The following is a 19,023-nucleotide window of genomic DNA, read 5'->3' on the forward strand; positions in this document are numbered from 1 at the left end:
CTCCGTGGGAATCAAACCCACAACCCTGCCGTTGCAAGCGCCATGCTCTACCTACTGAGACCATTCAGGGTTATCTTTGGTCTCTTTTTTGCCTCTCTGAATAATGCCCTCCTTGCCTGGTCTGTGAGTTTTGGTGGGCGGCCCTCTCTTGGCAGGTTTGTTGTGGTCCATATTCTTAAATTTTTTAATAATGGATTTAATGGTGCTCTGTGGAATGGTGTGAACCCAAGATTATTAATTAAAAACCCTTGAAACCTCTATAACCTTTACTATGTGGTGGCCTGGGATCTCAGAACCAGTTTTTGACACACACACACACACACACACACACACAGTCCCTGTGGAGTATCAGTTTCAGATGGGGAATAACTCACTGCAATGATCGGCAATAACATCAACTTTTTTATTTACGTACAAATTCCCAAAGTATATTTTCCTTTTGAAATGAGGTAATTTACCAACGTGTGTGTGAAAGTGTTTTTTACCGTCTTGTTTGCTGAGACAATTTCACCTCTGTTGAGACTCTTGTACCTCTAGCTACAATTAATACGTTGATTTGTCCACCACAAAATCATATACTGAAGTAGCAATGAGAAAAATTTGGTGAAAAAACACCATCACATTATGTTTATTACAGTAAATGTGTACACTCTGTTGAGAGAACACCAACTTGTGTGATGAAGTAATCCTTACCTGAACACATCACTTTAATCACCTGTAAGTAGACAATGCTATGTGCTCAAATACTAAACATTCAAGTGGGAGCAGGTATCAAACAAAACAGTGAATAGTGTTGTGAAAATTCAGTAAATGCATTGTTTATATCTCAAACCAGAGTGGTTTGGTTGTAAGGTGAAAGAGACTGGCTAATTATAGTACTCAGGCTGTCATCATGTATATTATAGGCATATGGGAGTCTATGAGAGGAAAGTGCCTAGATGTGTAAAACTACAATTTGCATATATTAAATTATACTCCTGTCCTGGCATCACTATTGTACAATATGCAATCATGTACTTAACCATGTTACCACTCCTCAATTGCGGTGAAATCAGAAGAATCAGAATACATTTCAACAGGGTCACTGAAAAATGCAGGCAAGAAATGGCGCTAACAACATCGTCCCGCCCCCAAAGTAATATCATTGGTTCAGAGTTTGTTTTGATATTTCAACCTGCATGTCCAAACGCATGTCTCATCGTGTTCATCAGAGTCTCATCTCTCCAAAGAGGGGTCATAATAGTTTGTAGGCCAAACCGTTCGGATGCTACAGACGATTTTGTGTTCTGTGTTCTGACAAACATTGACCTTAGGGGGTTAATTGGCATCACCTGATGTGCTTATCAACCAGACTCAACTCTGGACCAGGTTGCTGCTGCCCCCTGGGGGAATGGAGGGTGGAAGTGTATCCTAGATAGTGTGTTTGTCTATGCCCTAACACTAACTTTTCCCCCATATCATAACAGCAGTAAATTCAAAAAAAGTAAACAGGCATACTATGAGGGCAAATGGGTTCCCGACTAGGATTTGGCATCAACAAACAGAGTGCACCAACAACAAAAGGAAGGGAAATAGTGCAAAAAAATACATACACTTTTTCTAATTTAAAGCACCTATCTAAGATCCAAGGGCCCTGAGAATAGGATTGGATTACTGTCGGGCAGATTTACTCGCTTTACTCTCGACCACTGCATCATCGTAGGGCCCCCTGCCTCTGGATCAATGGGGATATTTACTGCGCCTGTTTCAGGGAGACTTTCACAGTAGGCAGGGCATTAAACAAACACAAGACAGGCCCCATCCCATTGACAGGACGCTCTGTCTGTCTAATTGTCTGTGCGCATTGGGTAGAGCGTGTGGTATGTTATTAGTAGAGTGTTTGTAATGTCTGTCTGTCTGTCTACACTGTGTCACGGCCAAAATGTCACACACATTCACTTAAACGGGTATTAGACTAGCAGTCCGGAGATGGGAGGGCGCTAGGCTATTATTTCAACAAGAGACAAAAGACAGTCTGAGAGAAACAGAGAGCGTTTCACTAATAATGCAGGCGCATTTCACTCATAGCCGCGGACTGATATAGCCGTCTGTAGCACGGGCAAAAAATCGAAGCACCCCCACCCCCAAACTACTTCCCGTGGCTATGGTTTCACGTCACAGTTTGTTCAGGTTTTGGTAAAATTGCAGATCGTTTGAGAAGACCTTGTTCTAAAGTGTGATGAACTTAGTGACCATAGTGCCATTCTGACACATATTTGCCTAAACGGTTATACAGTAACAATTATCTTATGTTTGTTAACATCCATAGTAGCTGGTAAACATTTGGCACAACCAAGTGAAAATTCCCTCTACACATAATGTCAAGTTTATTAAACACTTCTCACTGGTAATATATCTCAGTCTATGTCATCGCAAAGTAAATCATGTTATGATATTGGGTTTATGGAAGTATCAAATGTATACTGAATTGCCAATTGTCTGTTTTCAACCTCTGCCCTGAATCCCTATGTAAACTCCTGCTATGCAGGCTGGTGCACCATAATTGAAATCACTTGAGGTAAAATGGCTGTCCTTCACAAAGTTATTTTATGAAGGTTAAAGCGGCAATCAGCAGTTCAAACAATAACAAAACCAAACCCCACCACTGTTTTGGTAAAAAGCTGAGGGATGGGGCTGGAGAAATGTAACCACTTGGATGCAAGGACTGACCATCAATGATATCAAAATTATAGTTTTAACCATGTTTTGAGGCTATACAGTGTTTGTTTACATTTACGTTGTTCACAGACATTGGAGTAAAACAAGCTTCTATGTTGGGTTCTGATCTCATCAGACATTTCTAAGTTATATTCTTGAAGAATCAATGGATATATATAATTAATTTACAAGTCAAATAATCCATGTACCAATCGCAGATTGCGCCTTTAAGCTACAGCCTATTGAATTATATTATAAAATGCCATACAACTGCTACTCCCCAAGACTTGAACAAAAGTCTTTATATTTATATGGCCTGTCTGGAAAATTAAGAATTTTCACTTGGTAATTGTCAGCACATGAGCTCAAGAACCTGTGGAATGCTGTACTCAAAAATAAGCACAAAAAGAAGAAATTGGAAGTATTAATTTGCCAAAGAATTACTTTGAGTAAGCCTCTGTAAGGACACATCTGAGAGCAGTGGCACAAAATGCAGTTGAGAAATACATTGTGGCATACATTTCCAAATCAGCACCAAAGTGCACCTCAGGGCAAACTCAACTGACAGTCACAAACCGTTGTGTAATACCCCTGTACAACAAATAAATAGACCATGTGTCGGTCAAAGTTGAGAAGAAATCCTATTACGTGTAATAATTATTGTCATGTTGAATGTGGTTAAACTACTTGTTAACATGGGGGCTCTGGGTAAGCAGGCTCTCAGCCCCTATTCGCCTGTCACTCATCACTAGAGACAAATATTACATCCAGTCACCAAAGGCTGATGTGCTGATTTGTGAACTTGTTTTACAATAGGTGTTCTTATTGTGCTCTGTCCTCGCATATTACTTTTTATATGATTACATCAATTTTTCTGCCCTGAGGCCCTCTGATTGGATCAAGTCATTATCATGTCTGCAGCCCCGTAGTCGTAGACATCAGCTGCTTAGAGAGAGGATGCTTGTAAGGGGGAGGGAACAATTATGGCCAAGACATTAACTTAATTTTCATGGACACTGTGGTGTATACATGAGGTACAATAAAAAAGCTGAAATCAGATCATCATATTTGTCTTTTGGAGGTAGTTCAGCTGTTTTATTTTGGTCTCACACATAATTTCTTTTCATGTTAAATTGAAAGACATGGAAAATGTGTTTAAAATAGTGTTAACAATTCAACTAGTATTGTATTAAGGAATTAAAATCAAAGGCTACATTAGCATCAGAGACAAGGCTATGACAGAGAAACATTTGTTTGTCTTGAAATAAGTGCAAATGGAATTTGCTGTTTTCAGGTTAAATTAAATATTTTGATCTAAATACTCTGTCTGCAAGTGCATGATAATAATGGGTTTAATTGTATCTCAAATTAGAAAAACATGATGACAAAGCGTTCAAGATTGCGCCTAAAGAAAAGAACATCCAGCCTTGCCTACAACACAGACATAACTGGATAGGAGGGGTATTTAAAATGAGTTGACAACAAAAGTATCTCAACACAGGAGATTCAATCTCACACCAGCACAAGCAGTGTTCATTCTCACCAGATGGGCTTTCTGTGTGAACATCAGCAGTGTGTTTGTGTGTGTGTTTCAGTGCATTTGTGTGCGTTCGTGTGTGTGTCTGTGCGTGCATGCAGACCATGTGTGAGGGTTTGTGTGACACTCCAGGGGGCGATGCTGGGCGGCCACCAGTGCTTGCTTTCTCTGTCACACACACACGATGTGAAGACTCTACCTACTCCAATCACATATGCCACACAGACATCACTCTCACACATACACACCACAGCAATATGAAGGAATGCATCTTGAATATGATCAAGTAGAGAAAACGTGTCACTACACTGCTGGTAATAGAGGAACATCAACTTCACATGCAGAATCTTTCCCTCTGGTACAAACAGAGGTTTTTCACATCTGCCATCGATCATGTAACCTGTCATTGCTGTCATGCCACACTAACAAAGGTATATTCTCTGTGACACAATGTAATATGTCTGTGAGACAAATGCTCTTTTGGGGCCATGACATCGCTAAAGGGGCGTGAATCAGTGTCTCACTCCAGCTACATCTGCTAACGAAGCAGACAATATGCTGATTGCCAACATAACTTGCTCAAACAAATCTAATAATTTCTAATGGAAACAAAAAATCCTTACTTTATTTGAAACAAGTTTAATATGGAAAATGTTTATATTATTATGACCATATATGTGTACCAGAAATGACTAACTATTATTATTACTGCAGTACTTTGAAACTTAAAAGTACCTTTATTTGAAAGACTAGGAGTTGCAAATTACACTATCATGTCTTGTTTCAATAGTCCAGCAAGAACAAAATGGTATTACCTAGTGTCATTGGTTAACCAAACAAGACACCATCATTACTTATTATAGGCAACCGCATAATCTAAAGCTATACTAAGTGGGTCATAAGACAATATCATTTCAAAAATGTTTTTGTACACACAACTGGCTGCACTAAAAGCTCTGAAGGATATTTGCCAACACTAGTGTTAGAAATAAAGTGGATCTGATTTGTAAATATTATAACTTTTCTGCTACATATCATCGACATGGAACACTGTAGATGTAAACCTGCATTGTATACACACAACCTAACTTAATTTTTCCATTTCCGTGTAGTGAGCAGTAGGACAAGCAGTTCCTCAGGTCTGAATTAACCAATGACACTAGGTAATACCATTTTGTTCTTGCTGGACTATTGAAACAAGACATGATAGTGTAATCTTCTAACTGTTCCGATAGTCACACACACACACAAACAGGCACGCACACACATTTTTATGATAATTTAGTCACGATTCAGTGTGTGTGTGTGTTTTATGCATACACACTCGCATGCGCACACACACGCACGCGCACACGCACACACACACACACACTGTGATTTATGACTAAATTATCATAAATATGTTGCCCATGTTGTTATAAACAAACCTTTACGTTACCAATCTATTATGTTAAGATGAGATCATATCTGTGCTGTGTGGTGTCCTTTTTTCAGATACAAGACATCCTAGTCAAGGGAAGCTGGGGAACAGATGGTTGCTAATTATATTCTTTCATTATATATATATTTTTTCACTCTTCAAGGGAAAAATAAATGTTCCCAAATTGAACATGTTTTTTCTCAGCCTCCATCAGGATTTATATATGTTTTATTCACCATCAATGTCTGGGAATCCAGCTCTTAACTGCTATTCATCCCCAGAAGGACACTACTATTTATTTTATGTTCCCAAAATAAAGAGGCCGTTTCAAAGGGGCCATCAGGAAAATGCATTTACATAAAACAGAAGTATTTTGTAACATCACCTCAAAGCAGAAGTTCTGCCTACTGATTTCACAACCGACACCTTGGGGATGACAACCTACATTAGGGGAAGAATACCTTTGATACTTGTAATGATGTTGGAAAAGCTACATTAACTACACACTACCCTTACATACCATATTTTGCCTATGTTATTATAATTCAATAATGTGTCTTTGTTTCTCAAAAGTCAATGTCAGCAGTTTAAAGGAAAGAAATCATAGCTGCTGATGACATTTTTTTGCACAAAAAATATTACAGGAACTGTTGGGTACACTCTTAGAAAAAAAGGTGCTATCTAGAACCTAAAAGGGTTATTCGGCTGTTCCCATAGGAGAACCCTTTGAATAACCCTTTTTGGTTTCAGGTATAAGTCCTTTCCACAGAGGGTTCTACATGGAACTCAAAAGAGTTCTACCATTATGACTGCATGGTTTCTTCTACTTGTTAATAATACGATTACTTGTTTCTGTATAATGGATTGTAATCATTTCTGGGGAGCTGTGAAAGATATTGATTCTGTATTTTTTCCCTTCTCTTTCTTTCTTCCCGGGGGTAGGCTAAAATGGATTTGTTTTTTTCTTGTATTTGCATGTTTCAAGTATTGAGTGTTCTAGCTTGTTAGTTGAACTAACTTCAACAATGTCTTATTCTACTTTTTAGATGGTGGACAAAAGTTTCAAGTAAAATTTAATATTTTCCTAGATTCCATTATTAACCATAGCTCAACATTGAAAACAGGGAAAGATTTAGAATGAGAATTAGTGAAATTGACTGTGCAAAAAACTAATCACAGGAACTTAACTTACTGCCAACATCAGGCAGTGAATAGTTGTGCCTGCTTTAAAGAGAGTAAAGGATCCCAAATGGGACATTTCCACTTGTGTTGTGCTAAAGAGTGGTGTGATTTGTCCACCTATAAATGTTATGCACAAATGCTCAACTTTTATTACTTTTGAACTTTTAGAAACATTTTCTGCATCTTTGGGTTTTCTAAAAACATTCAGCACCAAACTGTAAATATCAATTGTTGAACTTGAGGTCTTGGGTTTCTCTCAAACCCCATGTGACATAAAATGTCCAAACAGCAATTAGTACATTCCTAATTGCTTATTTTACACATTTTCAATTATTTATTTCTAAGTAAATAAACAGTAGAAAGAGAAAGAGGTAAAAAAAAAAAAAAAAAGGCTAGACTATTTGACACTTTTTTCTTTTATTTTTAACTTAATCTAATCTCATCTCAACCTTCTAACCCCTTTGAAAGAAACCAGGAATCCAGCCTGAAAATAAATAAATAATAACAACAGCAAATGTAGAGAAGGAGACCAGTCAAACACATGTGACCTGTTCTCTCTTTTTTTTATTGGAGAAAGATTTGATTGAGTGGATGAGGTTGTACTCTGATGAGTAGCATAAGATGCCATACCAGAGGGCCAACTCTGCAAATAGTAGGAGTGGTACGCTGAAAACAATTAAAACTACACGTGATAGACAGCTCAGTCAAAGGTTAACGATAAGTCACAGACAAAACGTCTTGTTTAAAAAGTGCATTCACAAACATGACAAATACTCTCAAAAGATGTCTATTTTCATGTGATACAAAATATGCATACCTGTTTTAGAGTTGTCTGTATTTCTATACATATGTATTTCTTTCAAATGACATTTTTTCCCATCTTTTTTTAAAAAGGTTAAAAGCAGGTTTGTGATAATAGCAGCTTCAGATATCTCAGCTTCTCCACTGTGCACCAGACATGTTACACATAGTCTTGGCTGGATATCCAAATAAAACTTCACAATGTGTCTCTGTTGTACAACTGAAATGACATGTTGTCTTTATTGAAAGAGATATTTATAAGTGAAGTCTGCAGTTTAGAAAAAAAGGATCAATAAAATGCTGGGGCCATTAAATATATTTTCTTATACCCGCTTTTTTTGTCAATATCATAAATACTAAAGACACAGGACAATATTATAAGACAATGCTGGGAGACTAATTGTAAAGATTAAAATAGTTTAAACATTTTTTCAAGTTTTCTACTTCATGAGAAAAAATTGTAGGCGAGCACAGTAACACCATAATTCCAAATTACTTCAGTCCCTTGCTCTTTGTGTAAGAGCAAACATAAACATTAGCCAAACAGCAGCTAGTCAGTCTATGCACATATAAGAGCTCGCTCAGCTACATTTTAGTCCTTTCACAATAAGAGGCTTGCCCATCACAATTGAGTCAAGATATTACTTTTCAAAAATAATCCTTAAAAGCAGTCAAACATACTGATAGAAACCAATAAGTACCATGCAAATCTTGCAAGACGACATATTCTCAAACAAGAGACAAAGTATTCTTCGTATGAGCGAAATATCAATGAGGAGGGGTGAACGGGCGAAAGGCAAAGACCTCTAACCAATACTAAATATTATATTTCCAAAACAAAACAAAAAAAACATAATCTGTACATAATATAGTACATAAGAGTTCAAACTGGGTTAGCAGTTTATTTCCTTCTCGTAAGACTCTTGTCTTTCCTCAAAGTCTTTTCCTTGTAATAATAATAATAATGTCTTTAATTGATCCCAATCTCTTTATTTTCCTCCATAAATCGAGAGAAGGGGCGTCTAGCCCCAACCTCCAGACCTGTCTTGTCCAGCCCAGTCATGGGAGGGCTGCTGCTGGCATTCACCCTGTCCATACGGTCCATACCTCCAGACATGGCCCCTAGCGAGGTCATACCTCCTCCACCCAGGCTGACGGGCAACTGGGGGATGCCTCCGTTCTGGATGACGGAGATCTCGTTGTTCTTCATGGCCAGGCCGTTGGTGATGGCGGCAGCATACTGGTTCCAGAAGCCGGGGTCTACGTTCATGGCCCTCGCCGCCAGGTCCTTCTGAAACATCTCGCTAAACTTCATGGCGTCCCCGCCCAGCAAGGCCATGGGGTTCTCCACGGAGAGACGGCGTCCGCGACGGGCTGGTGCATTGTTCCACATGTGGGTGCCCATGTGCACCTGCATTCAGTCAACAGGAAACACAAGGAACAGACATTATTATTCAAGAGCCTCTGGTCTTTTTTCATGTTCTTTATGTTACTTTCTTTTTGAGGCAGACACATGTACTCTTTCTCCTATACTTTAAATGCATATTATTATTATATTCTCTCTCATACCTTCAGGTTGCCTTTAGTGGTGAAGGCCCTTCCACAGATCGAGCAGCCAAACGGTTTCTCTCCTGTGTGTGTGCGCTCGTGGATCTGCAGGGCACTAGCTGAGGAGAAGTTCTTCCCACAGTTGTGGCAGTTGTGCTGCTTGGGGGTGCGACGGGGAGTTGGCGGTGCCAGCATGGGGGTGATACTGGTGCTCATGTTGGTCTGGGGTGCAGAAGCGGGCACTTGGATGCCCACGGGCATGTGAGGACTGTCATTCAGGGACATGGGCTTGCTGTGCCTGTGCCCATTCATCTCCATTTTGATCATGTTGGATGCTGTGTTTAGCAAGCTAGAGTTGCTCAGACCTAGAGCGAGAAAACAAAAAGAGGATATGTTTAGTTGGGAGAACAGAGACGTGTTATTCAAATGACATAAATGTGGAACACCATGTTTTTAGACATTTCAGATATCATTCATTGTAAATTGCGATTTGTATTTATTAATCTATTAATTTTCCTTGGAAACAAATTAATGAACAATAAATTAACCATATCAAAGTTAGGATCATTGAATATACCTCTATCTCTGCTCAGGAACATCATGTTGAAGTGGTTCTCCTCCTTGATGAAGTGCCTGCTAGGCTGGGTAATGCTAGCAGTCAGGTCCAATGCCCCATTACCTTCAGACACAGGTGCCGGGGATGGGGTGTCTGACTTCTCAGATTTCACTGTAGCCATTCCGTTGTTCTCCTGCCCCTCCTCTGCTGCAGTGCTGCTGTTATGGTTGAGTGTGGCAGGGGACTTGGATCGACGGCTCTCAGTGTGGCTGTGAGCAGGGGAGAGGGGCTGCATGGACCCTGAGGACTCAGATAGTGCCGGGCTTCCCACACTCTGGCCTTCCAGGTCCCCTGAGGCACACAGCGAGTCATTGATGAAGAAGTCGTTCTCTCCTCCAAACCCGCCACCATTCTGCATGGGCTTCAGCCCGAAGGAGCGGCTCATATTGACAGAGGAGTCGATCATCTTCATCTGGTTCTCCAGAGCAGCGATACTGGAGATGACAGAGGTAGGTGGGGAGCGACCAGGGGACATTCCTGAATATGGATGGAGAGGTTTGGATGGGTCCATCATCATCTCTCCTTCTTTCAGCTCTGCTTCATCCTCCATAGCTGCCTCCATCTCATCCAGTAGCTCGTCATCATAGTTGCTCATGGCGTCTAAGCTCTTCTCGTCAAAGGAGAGGTCGGTGTCCATCTCCTGGAGACTCTCAGGCAGGGGGGTGTTGGGGATCTGACCCCCCATGTGCATGCGAATGTGCTGCTGCAGGACCACAGCGTTCGTGAACTTCTTCTGGCAGATGGGGCAGGAGTGTTGGACGCGGAGAGGGGGCTTGGAACGATGAACCCCAAAGTGCGTTTTCAGATTGCCCTTGGTGGTGAACGCTCGGCCGCAGACCTTACATTTGAAAGGCCTTTCTCCCGTGTGAATGCGGTAGTGCATCTTGAGGGCGCTCTGGCAGCTGAGCACACGGTGACAGATGACACACTGGTTGGGGTCAGTCATCTTCTTGTCGATGTTCTCCACCAGCTGCTGCAGCTTTGAGGTCTCGGATGTTTGCATAGAGTCCAGGAGGCCGCCGAACGGAAACTTGGCCTTGAACTGATCAGAGATCATGGGGAGGATTGGATGGGAGACAGAGGAGGGGGCAATGATGGGTTCAGTACAGCTGCTAGTGGATGTGGTTGCGGTGACCGTGGTGGCAAGGACCACTTGAGTAACAGTGGTGGTGGTGGTCGTGTTCTCACCAGGCCTGGAAGTGGGGAGGTTTGGGGGCAGGTGGATGCCCTCTGGTTTCAGAATGGGAGGCATGTCGCCCCCTATGTTGGGCTGCGGAGACTGTGAGGTGGTGATCATGCCTGCTTCAGTGAAGAGGTTAGGTGACAGAGAGGCACACTCGCTGGAGGGTGGGGAAGGCCTCTGGGGTGATCTGCTAAGGGGAGTGAGGATCGGGGAATCACCGTAGCCTCCCATCATGCTGGGGTGAGTTGGGGGGAACTGGAGCCCGACTGAGGTGGGGACCGTGGGTAGAACAGGTTTGCTGTCCAGCCAGGTGGTCATGGGCTTCTCTGGGGGGAAGGACATACCATACGGAATGCCTGAACTGGTCGGAACGTTATCCAGGTATTCTGGCACGGGATAAGGGTTCATCTGGACATGCGGGTACTTCTCCTTGTGCCTCTGGAAGTGGACCTTCAGATTGCCCTTGGTGGAGAACCGGTTTCCGCAGATGTTGCACTTGAAGGGCCGTTCGCCGGTGTGAGAGCGCAGGTGGATCTGCAGGGCACTGTCACTGCCAAACACCTTGGCACAGAACCTACACTTATGCTTGAAGAAGGGGTCCTCTGAGCTGGGCTTGGTGTCGAAGACAGACACGTTGGGGGGCTTTCCCTTGCGGTGCCTCATCAGAGCGGAGAGTGGGTCGAGTGCATTGGCCGTGGCAGCTATACTGGCTAGCGGGTTTGGGAAGATGACACTGCTAGATGAACTGTGAGGTATCAGTGGTAGATTGGAGGGACTGGTGCTCAGGAGGCTGCTGTGGCCTAGTGAAGGGGGGCTGCTGGAATTCCTTGACAGAGCTGTAGTGCTGCTGCTCATGCCGCCTCCAGCTGCGGATCCAGCTCCACTGCTGCTGCTGTGTGTGATTGAAGCCATGCAGGAAGGCAGTAGAGACGACAGCACATTACCACTGGATGGAGGGAAAGAGGAGTTTGCTGAGGTGGTGTTGGGCATTGAAAAATGTGACTGGGTACTTTGCTTGGTATGGGAGAAGAGAGGTCCATCTACAGCAGAGGTGAGGGAGGAAGAGGAGGAGGAGCACAGGCTGTTTAGCGGTGAGGGCAACCTGATGGGCAGCTGGTGGACAGGGGGAGTGATGAAGTTGTGTAACTGCTGGAGTTGACTGGGCACGGCAGGGAGGCTGGAGGATGACGGCCCCTGGGAGCCAGCAACTGTGGTGTTGTGGTGGTGGTGGTGGTTTTGGGCCGGCTGGGCGACGGAGGGCTGCCTTTGCATCAACGCCACCTGACTGCGGATCTGTTCGATCAGTTGGAGTTGGTGGATCTGTTGCTGCTGCAGCGACATCAGCTGGTCCAGGATCATAGGGATGGCCAAGGGGGAAACCCCGCTCTCGCCCACCGCCGCACGGACACTCTGGGAGAACTGGGCCACTGCCACGCTGGTGCTGTGTAGCGTCTCCAGGGTGACGTTGGTGCTCGGCATGCTGTAGCTCTTCACAGAGGATGGGGCAGAATCACTAAGCTGAGGTAGAGCACCATCTGGCTCTGGGGAGGGGTCTCTCTCTTCAAGGTCCACTGGTTTCTCAAGAGACAGCTCCATGGGCTCGTCCTCCTTGTCCAGGGCACTGCCCCCCTCCAGGGCTATCTCTGCGCCCTCATCGTCCTCACCGGGGCTGTGGCTGCTGCCCTCTCCAGCGTCCTCGCTGTCTGCCTGGTCACTACGGCAGCTTGGCGAGGGCGATGGCTCTGCAGGATACTCCCGGGAGGGTTCGGTTTCGTTTTCGTTTACTATGAGCACCAGGGGGTTCTTGATGCAGCTCGTCAGGTGTTCGCAGAAATCGGACCACTTGAAGAACTCGGCGCAACACTTCTCACACACGTGGGTCTCCTCGCTCCCACTGCGGCTCTCATTCCCACTGTCTGCGTCATCCAGCACTTCTCCTGTGGCTGAGGATAGAAGGGGATGGAAGGGGGAGGGAGAAAGACAGTGATGGGAGGGAGACAAAAAAGGAGAATTAATGAATAAATAATCAATAGAATTTCAACACATATTCTGCAGAGCAGCTCTGCAAAGATTTAACCTTTAATTATTTTTTTTGCTTTCTTTTAACGTGACCAAAATCAATATTCTCTTCTTTTTTTTTTACTCTGAACAAATTGCCCTAGTTCACCAATTCTCAAGACCCAGTTTTGCGCATTCGAGCCCTCTCAATAGAGCCCAGATAATAATTTTCTTTGTGCAATCCATCAAATTATGAGGGCCTATCAATTGTGGATACTGCCGCTTAATGAAATTCCATAGAAGCTATTGATTTCCAATATTTCATACAATTCACAGCTGCGTCGTCTGTTGGGTACAAATCAGGTCTTTGATGGGCCCATTAGGATTCTCCTATGCTATCAAGCCCAGTCATTTCCACCTGAATTTCAAACGCCTGAGCCTCTTCATTTAGCATTGCTAAGGTAATACATAAGCCGTGCATCTAAAGTGAATAAATAAATTCAACCTTCAGCAACTGCTTGTGACTAGCAGCAATGCAATATGGAGGCCTAGTGTATTCTACTTTGAGAGAAATGTATAGAATATGTTTCAAATTAAAATGGATGAGACTTCTTGTTGCTATTGTTGGTGTTTATTTCTCACAGAACGTACCGTAAAATTTTACCCATAATGTAAATGAGGATGGGAGCCCAAAATATATTCATACCGAAAATGATGCCCTTACGACAGTACATCTTTTGAAAGTGAGAAAGATTATATTTTTAAATGAGTAACATGCAGCTTTTTTTTTTTTATGAGTAACATGCAGTTTTCGTTACTCAGTTAGGTTTGTTCATCTTTCTTTCTCTCTCTCCCTTTTTGAAATGAGACTCAACAAATTACATGCTAGTGCCATGGCAGCAGTCTCTGATTAGTTACACATGTTTAATCACAGTTGTAAGAAGCCACTTCCTCTTCCGCATAATGCCATCAAGTGCCAAGAAAGCAAGTATGTTCACCCGAACATGGTCCTAATTCACACCTGATCAAACCATGAATACATACCCCCTTTTCCGTTTATTTTATCTCATGTTCAAGTGGCTGCATGACTGAGTGTGTGTGCGTGTGTGTGCGTGAGGGCAGTGTGTTAATTATTCCCATAGTGCGAGCTTGCTACTCTCCTACATGGAAAACTGCATGACTGCTTTACTTCAGAGACCACAGCCACTATGACTTGACACCCATATACTCGTAATTAGAACAGCAAGGAAATGTGCTGAGGTTTTCTAGCTCCTTCTACTCCGAAACATGATTTGCTTGTTTTGAAGTGCTTAACATGTGTATAAAAAAAACACAAGGAGAGAAATAGTGGCTGTGGATGTGACAAAGTGAAACCTTTGAAAATGTCAAATGGTAAAATGTAAAGACATGGACCACCTTTTAGGTTACTATGGTTCAGTGGTTTCCTTCAGCCTGAAAATGCATTCCAATACTATTTATTTCCAATTAGTATATTATCACAATCAGTTAATTATGTAATTGTATATGTGTATATATGTAAGTGAACATAATGATACAACTTTAAATATTAACATTAATTTTAACTCATTCAAAATAAAAACATATTTCATTGCATGATCATTTGCTAAATAAAAGAAATCAAACAGATCCACTACAAATACTTTTTCACCCAGTAACAGGAAGTGAGGATATTAAAGTATTATTCCCACACTAACCCTAACCCTAGTGCAAGACTGTTTTAAAACATAATTCAAAATGCCATCCCAGGGAGTCATGTTTATAGTGTGTGTGTGTGTGTGTGTGTGTGTGTGTGTGTGTGTGTGTGTGTGTGTGTGTGTGTGTGTGTGTGTGTGTGTGTGTGTGTGTGTGTGTGTGTGTGTGTGTGTGTGTGTGTGTGTGTGTGCGTGTGCGTGCGTGCGCAGGCATCTCTGTGTGTGTGTGTGTGTGTGTGTGTGTGTGTGTGTGAGAGAGAGAGAGAGAGAGAGAGAGAGAGAGAGAGAGAGAGAGAGAGAGAGAGAGAGAGAGAGAGGATAATAGGGTATTGTAGGTGTTTATGTATGAGCATGTTTGCTTGTGAGGGCAAAGGAACAAACACAGGTGAAATAAAAATCAAAGCAAAACCAAACATGGCACTTCTCCAGGGAATCACTCAGCCACAAGTCAACAAATGAGAGGACATACTAGGACACATGCGGTGTTGATGCTTGCAGTTAAGTGTTACATTTGGACTAGTATGGAGTCTGGTTCGGGTGGCATTTTTCGTTCAAATGTATTTTCCAAATGTCAACACACATACCACTGTCTTCCATCCCCAATAAAAAATATGTGTCCTCCTATTTACTATTTAGACAAAAGTGGTGGACATGGCCAAAATATGCTGTGAATGAGGATGTACTATACATGTGTTACTGGAACATACAAACACACACACACACACACCAACAACAGGAATATAAGCTACGTACTTTCCCATTTCCATAAATTATCTCTATTTTTTCTCCAAATCAATCCAAACGTTTTACATTTTACAGACTACTGTGGTTCATTCAACATGCAGAAAACGGTGAGAGAACCTACGTTGCTCTATGCTTTAGTTCATTTTGAAGGGCACAACATCGCCGACCTGTATCACAGCCTTCGTGACGCCTACGTGTCAGTTCAATGAGTCATTAGTGAAATAATTCATCACTCTTCCTGTAATTTCTGGCCAACGGGGCGACTACACTACACCATCAGGGTCCGGTGTCTTTAACTTAATTAATAATCAACAGAAAGGCTTTTGGAGAGGCTATCAGCCCATCCCCGAGAACACGCTGGGGGCAGAGTGACGCCAGTGGCAGGCATTATTTGATTTCTTCCTGTATGGTGTGACACAATGGCATAAATTAAGTTAACAATATGACAACAAACATGACAAGCAGTGGAAGCCAGGCATGAAAGAATTGCGCAAAGTTCATAAAGTATTTTTCATAAATTGTGTCTTTAGTGGTGTACATACAGTATTTTTAGTAGTATAGGCTACACAGCTTCCATTTGCACAAATGTACCTACGTATACATTTTGTGAAATAGTTATTAACTTCACAAGTTATTGGAAATAGCAAAGCCACGTGATTGAAGGCAGAAATCCCCTTAGCCGATCAACGGACACAGGGGCTCATTTCCATAATTTAGGGTGAAAGGTCAATAATCTCAATGAGTAGGCATTGTTATAAACCGATTAGTTATAAGCATTTATTATAGCAGTTATTATTGTCCGTTTCTCATTTCATTCATACAATTTGCTTTGTAAGTGGGTGCCTTTGTGGGCCTATGCCCAAGCACACAACATAAATGTTGATAAATTGTGATTTGAGTATTTTAATATCTGTTATTATCTAGATCTAAGCATGTTGATGATTTTGCATGTTCAAGATTAATACAAATTAATCTATTGAGAATTCTCATTATAGTGAGATTACTGTAAGTGATTGAATTTGAAGGGACATTATTTGAGGATGTGGATATCACATACTGTACATTTCATTATAGTCCAACAACGTTAACATGTAGCCCCAATACTGGCCATGTCCCTCTGTTCAGAACAATTATATAAACAAGAATTAGAAATTGAGGGGTCACTACCTTTCAACAATCCCTTTGATACAATGTGTGGGTCTACACAGATTTGTCATAGAAACATATCACCACATGCATTTCTTTATTTAATTTACTTTGTGAACTGATTTAAATCATATGTGAATCATCCATATCCCTATTGCTAAAATAAAAGCAGATGACAGTAGTATAATACCAATATTCAATATATATATTTCGGTTAGTAGGCCTACAATCTGGAATGTGAAGGGTATCGCTGTCTTATTGAGATAACTAGAGACTTCTTTCTGGGAAGATAAGCATTTGATTTTGGGGTTGATTTTCTAATTCTGGTGCAAATCTCTGCAAATATAACAAATATGTGGTAAATGAAACATTATTTTTTAGAGATGATACAAATTAACTGTACTTTTCTAGAGGAAGTATAATACACATAAGACATAGGTTGTTCTTTAGGTTCTATGCGACTGAGGCTAGATCTTGTTTAGTGTGAATGTGACTTTGTGCGTGTGGTGTGTGTGTGTGTGTGTGTGTGTGTGTGTGTGTGTGTGTGTGTGTGTGTGTGTGTGTGTGTGTGTGTGTGTATGGTGGGGGGTGTATTGATTCTCTTATAGCATGAGAAAGGAAGGCATTAGAAAATCCAATGTGGTTTTCATTTCTTTAAGAGTCTTCCTTTACTCAAATGCAAATATGAAGCTCAACACAATCAATAGGGGGATTGTAAGACTTTGAATCATTGTATCCGCTATCTTGCTCAGCAATCTTCGGCATCCTAACTGAAACCGCTAATCTGACATATTATATCAGACGAGGTATTCATGCTCTCTACTGATTCTGTGAAAGCCACTGAGCAATGTATTGAGCAAAGTATTGAGCAATTACAAACTGCCATTCTTAAAGGTCCAATGCAGACGTTTTTTTATCTCAATATCAAATCATTTCTGGGTAACAATTAAGTACCTTACTGTGATTGTTTTCAATTAAAATGGTCAAAAATAAACTAAAATAGCTTCTTAGCAAAGAGCAATTTCCCAAGCAATAATTTTTCTAGGACTGTCTGTGAGTGGTCTGAGTGGGGAGGGGAAAACTGAAAACTAGCTGTTATTGGCAGAGAGGTTTGGAACTGTCTTTCTTATTGGTCTATTAATTAATTTACTGCCTGGTGATGTCACCAGGCAGGCCAAATCTCCATCCCACCAAAACAGCCTGAAATTTCAGGTGGTCTTTTCAAACAGCTCGTACACTATAAGGGCATTATCATAATTTTCACAATTTCACAGTATTATTCCAATCTCATAGTGTGGAAATATATACAAAATCAAGTTTTTGACTGCACTGGGCCTTTATCAATGTCCAGATTCACTAACAGCAGGGCAAATGCACATGCCACCCCTTCACCCCAAACACACACCCACCCACACAGATGTGTGCGGTACAGTCATACATGCAAATACCCGCACGCACGAACACACACTTGCAATTCAAAAAAACTCAATAATCATGCAAACTAAATAAAGGCACCTAAAAGGTTTGAAAATAATGTTTTTATTATACAAAAAATAAGTTACAAAAGCTTTTTACTCAGGAAATTACATTATCTAATTTAAATTATTCTCCTTTGCCTAAACAAACACTGTTTCTTATGATATCACATGCATGATGACATGATAGCATGGCCTGCACCCTCTACCAAGTACTTCCACTTAGGTCCGAGTTTAGCATTAATCACATATCCCCGGACTCGCCAACTCCTCTTTCCCTTTAAAATGCATTTTTCTCAAGTATTTAGGAGAGCTTAGAATCCTTAATAGGTCCAGCCCAAGCTGTGAGAGAGGGGGGTGAAGAGGAGGGCAAATAAGGATGCCTGCTGGGTTTAGCAATGTTGGAATTCCTGTACGAATTACTTTTCTCCATTGCATTCTTTTTCTCACTATCTCCCGCCATTTCCGTGATACTTTTACATTCCATCTTACCTATTTATTTTGTACTACAACCGTCCCGTCAAGGTGGCTAAGGAGGAGAGGACATTCCCAAAATGCCATCCCTCCATGACACACACATACACAGGGGTGACTCTCCCTGCTGCCTCCCTCCAAGACAGAGCCAGTGGTGATGATGTATGTACGCCACGTCTCAAACAGTTCCTCTCTCGGATCTCCCCACCAGCACCATCACACACATCCCCATCCGCACCTGCAGAGCAGTCCCCCACCAAGCAGAGCTCTCTATTTCACTAGGCCTGGCCCTCACGCAGAGTGGTACAGTAATATCCTATCCTCTCTAACAGAGGGGCCTTTGTCACTGCATGCAGATGTGGCCTCCGCCCAAACATTAACGATTTGTTTGTGTAAGCGTATGCAATACAGTATTCAATGACGGCCCTCTCTCCGGATGACTGTCTGTGTCACATCATGTTGGCGAGTTCCTCTTCATGATATTTATTGT

General features: G+C 41.9%; 1 protein-coding gene across 2 annotated transcripts in view; it reads right to left on the reverse strand.

Annotated features, from left to right (window-relative positions):
• Positions 1-7,383: 7,383 nt before the first annotated feature.
• Positions 7,384-19,023, reverse strand: part of LOC123481964 (sal-like protein 3) — an 18,524-nt gene continuing 6,884 nt past the window's right edge. The window contains exons 2-4 of one of the 2 annotated variants that reach the window (XM_045207919.1): positions 9,763-12,927; positions 9,207-9,550; positions 7,384-9,048 (exon numbers count right to left, since the gene is read on the reverse strand). In XM_045207919.1, coding sequence (XP_045063854.1) covers positions 8,608-9,048; positions 9,207-9,550; positions 9,763-12,927 — 3,950 coding nt within the window. In that variant the 3' untranslated portion in view covers positions 7,384-8,607. Of the gene's footprint in view, positions 9,060-9,206; positions 9,551-9,762; positions 12,928-19,023 lie in introns of both variants that reach the window. The other variant, XM_045207920.1, reaches the window with a different exon arrangement.

This window comes from Coregonus clupeaformis, chromosome 26 (assembly GCF_020615455.1).
Source record: "Coregonus clupeaformis isolate EN_2021a chromosome 26, ASM2061545v1, whole genome shotgun sequence".
In the NCBI taxonomy this organism is placed as follows: Eukaryota; Metazoa; Chordata; class Actinopteri; order Salmoniformes; family Salmonidae; genus Coregonus; species Coregonus clupeaformis.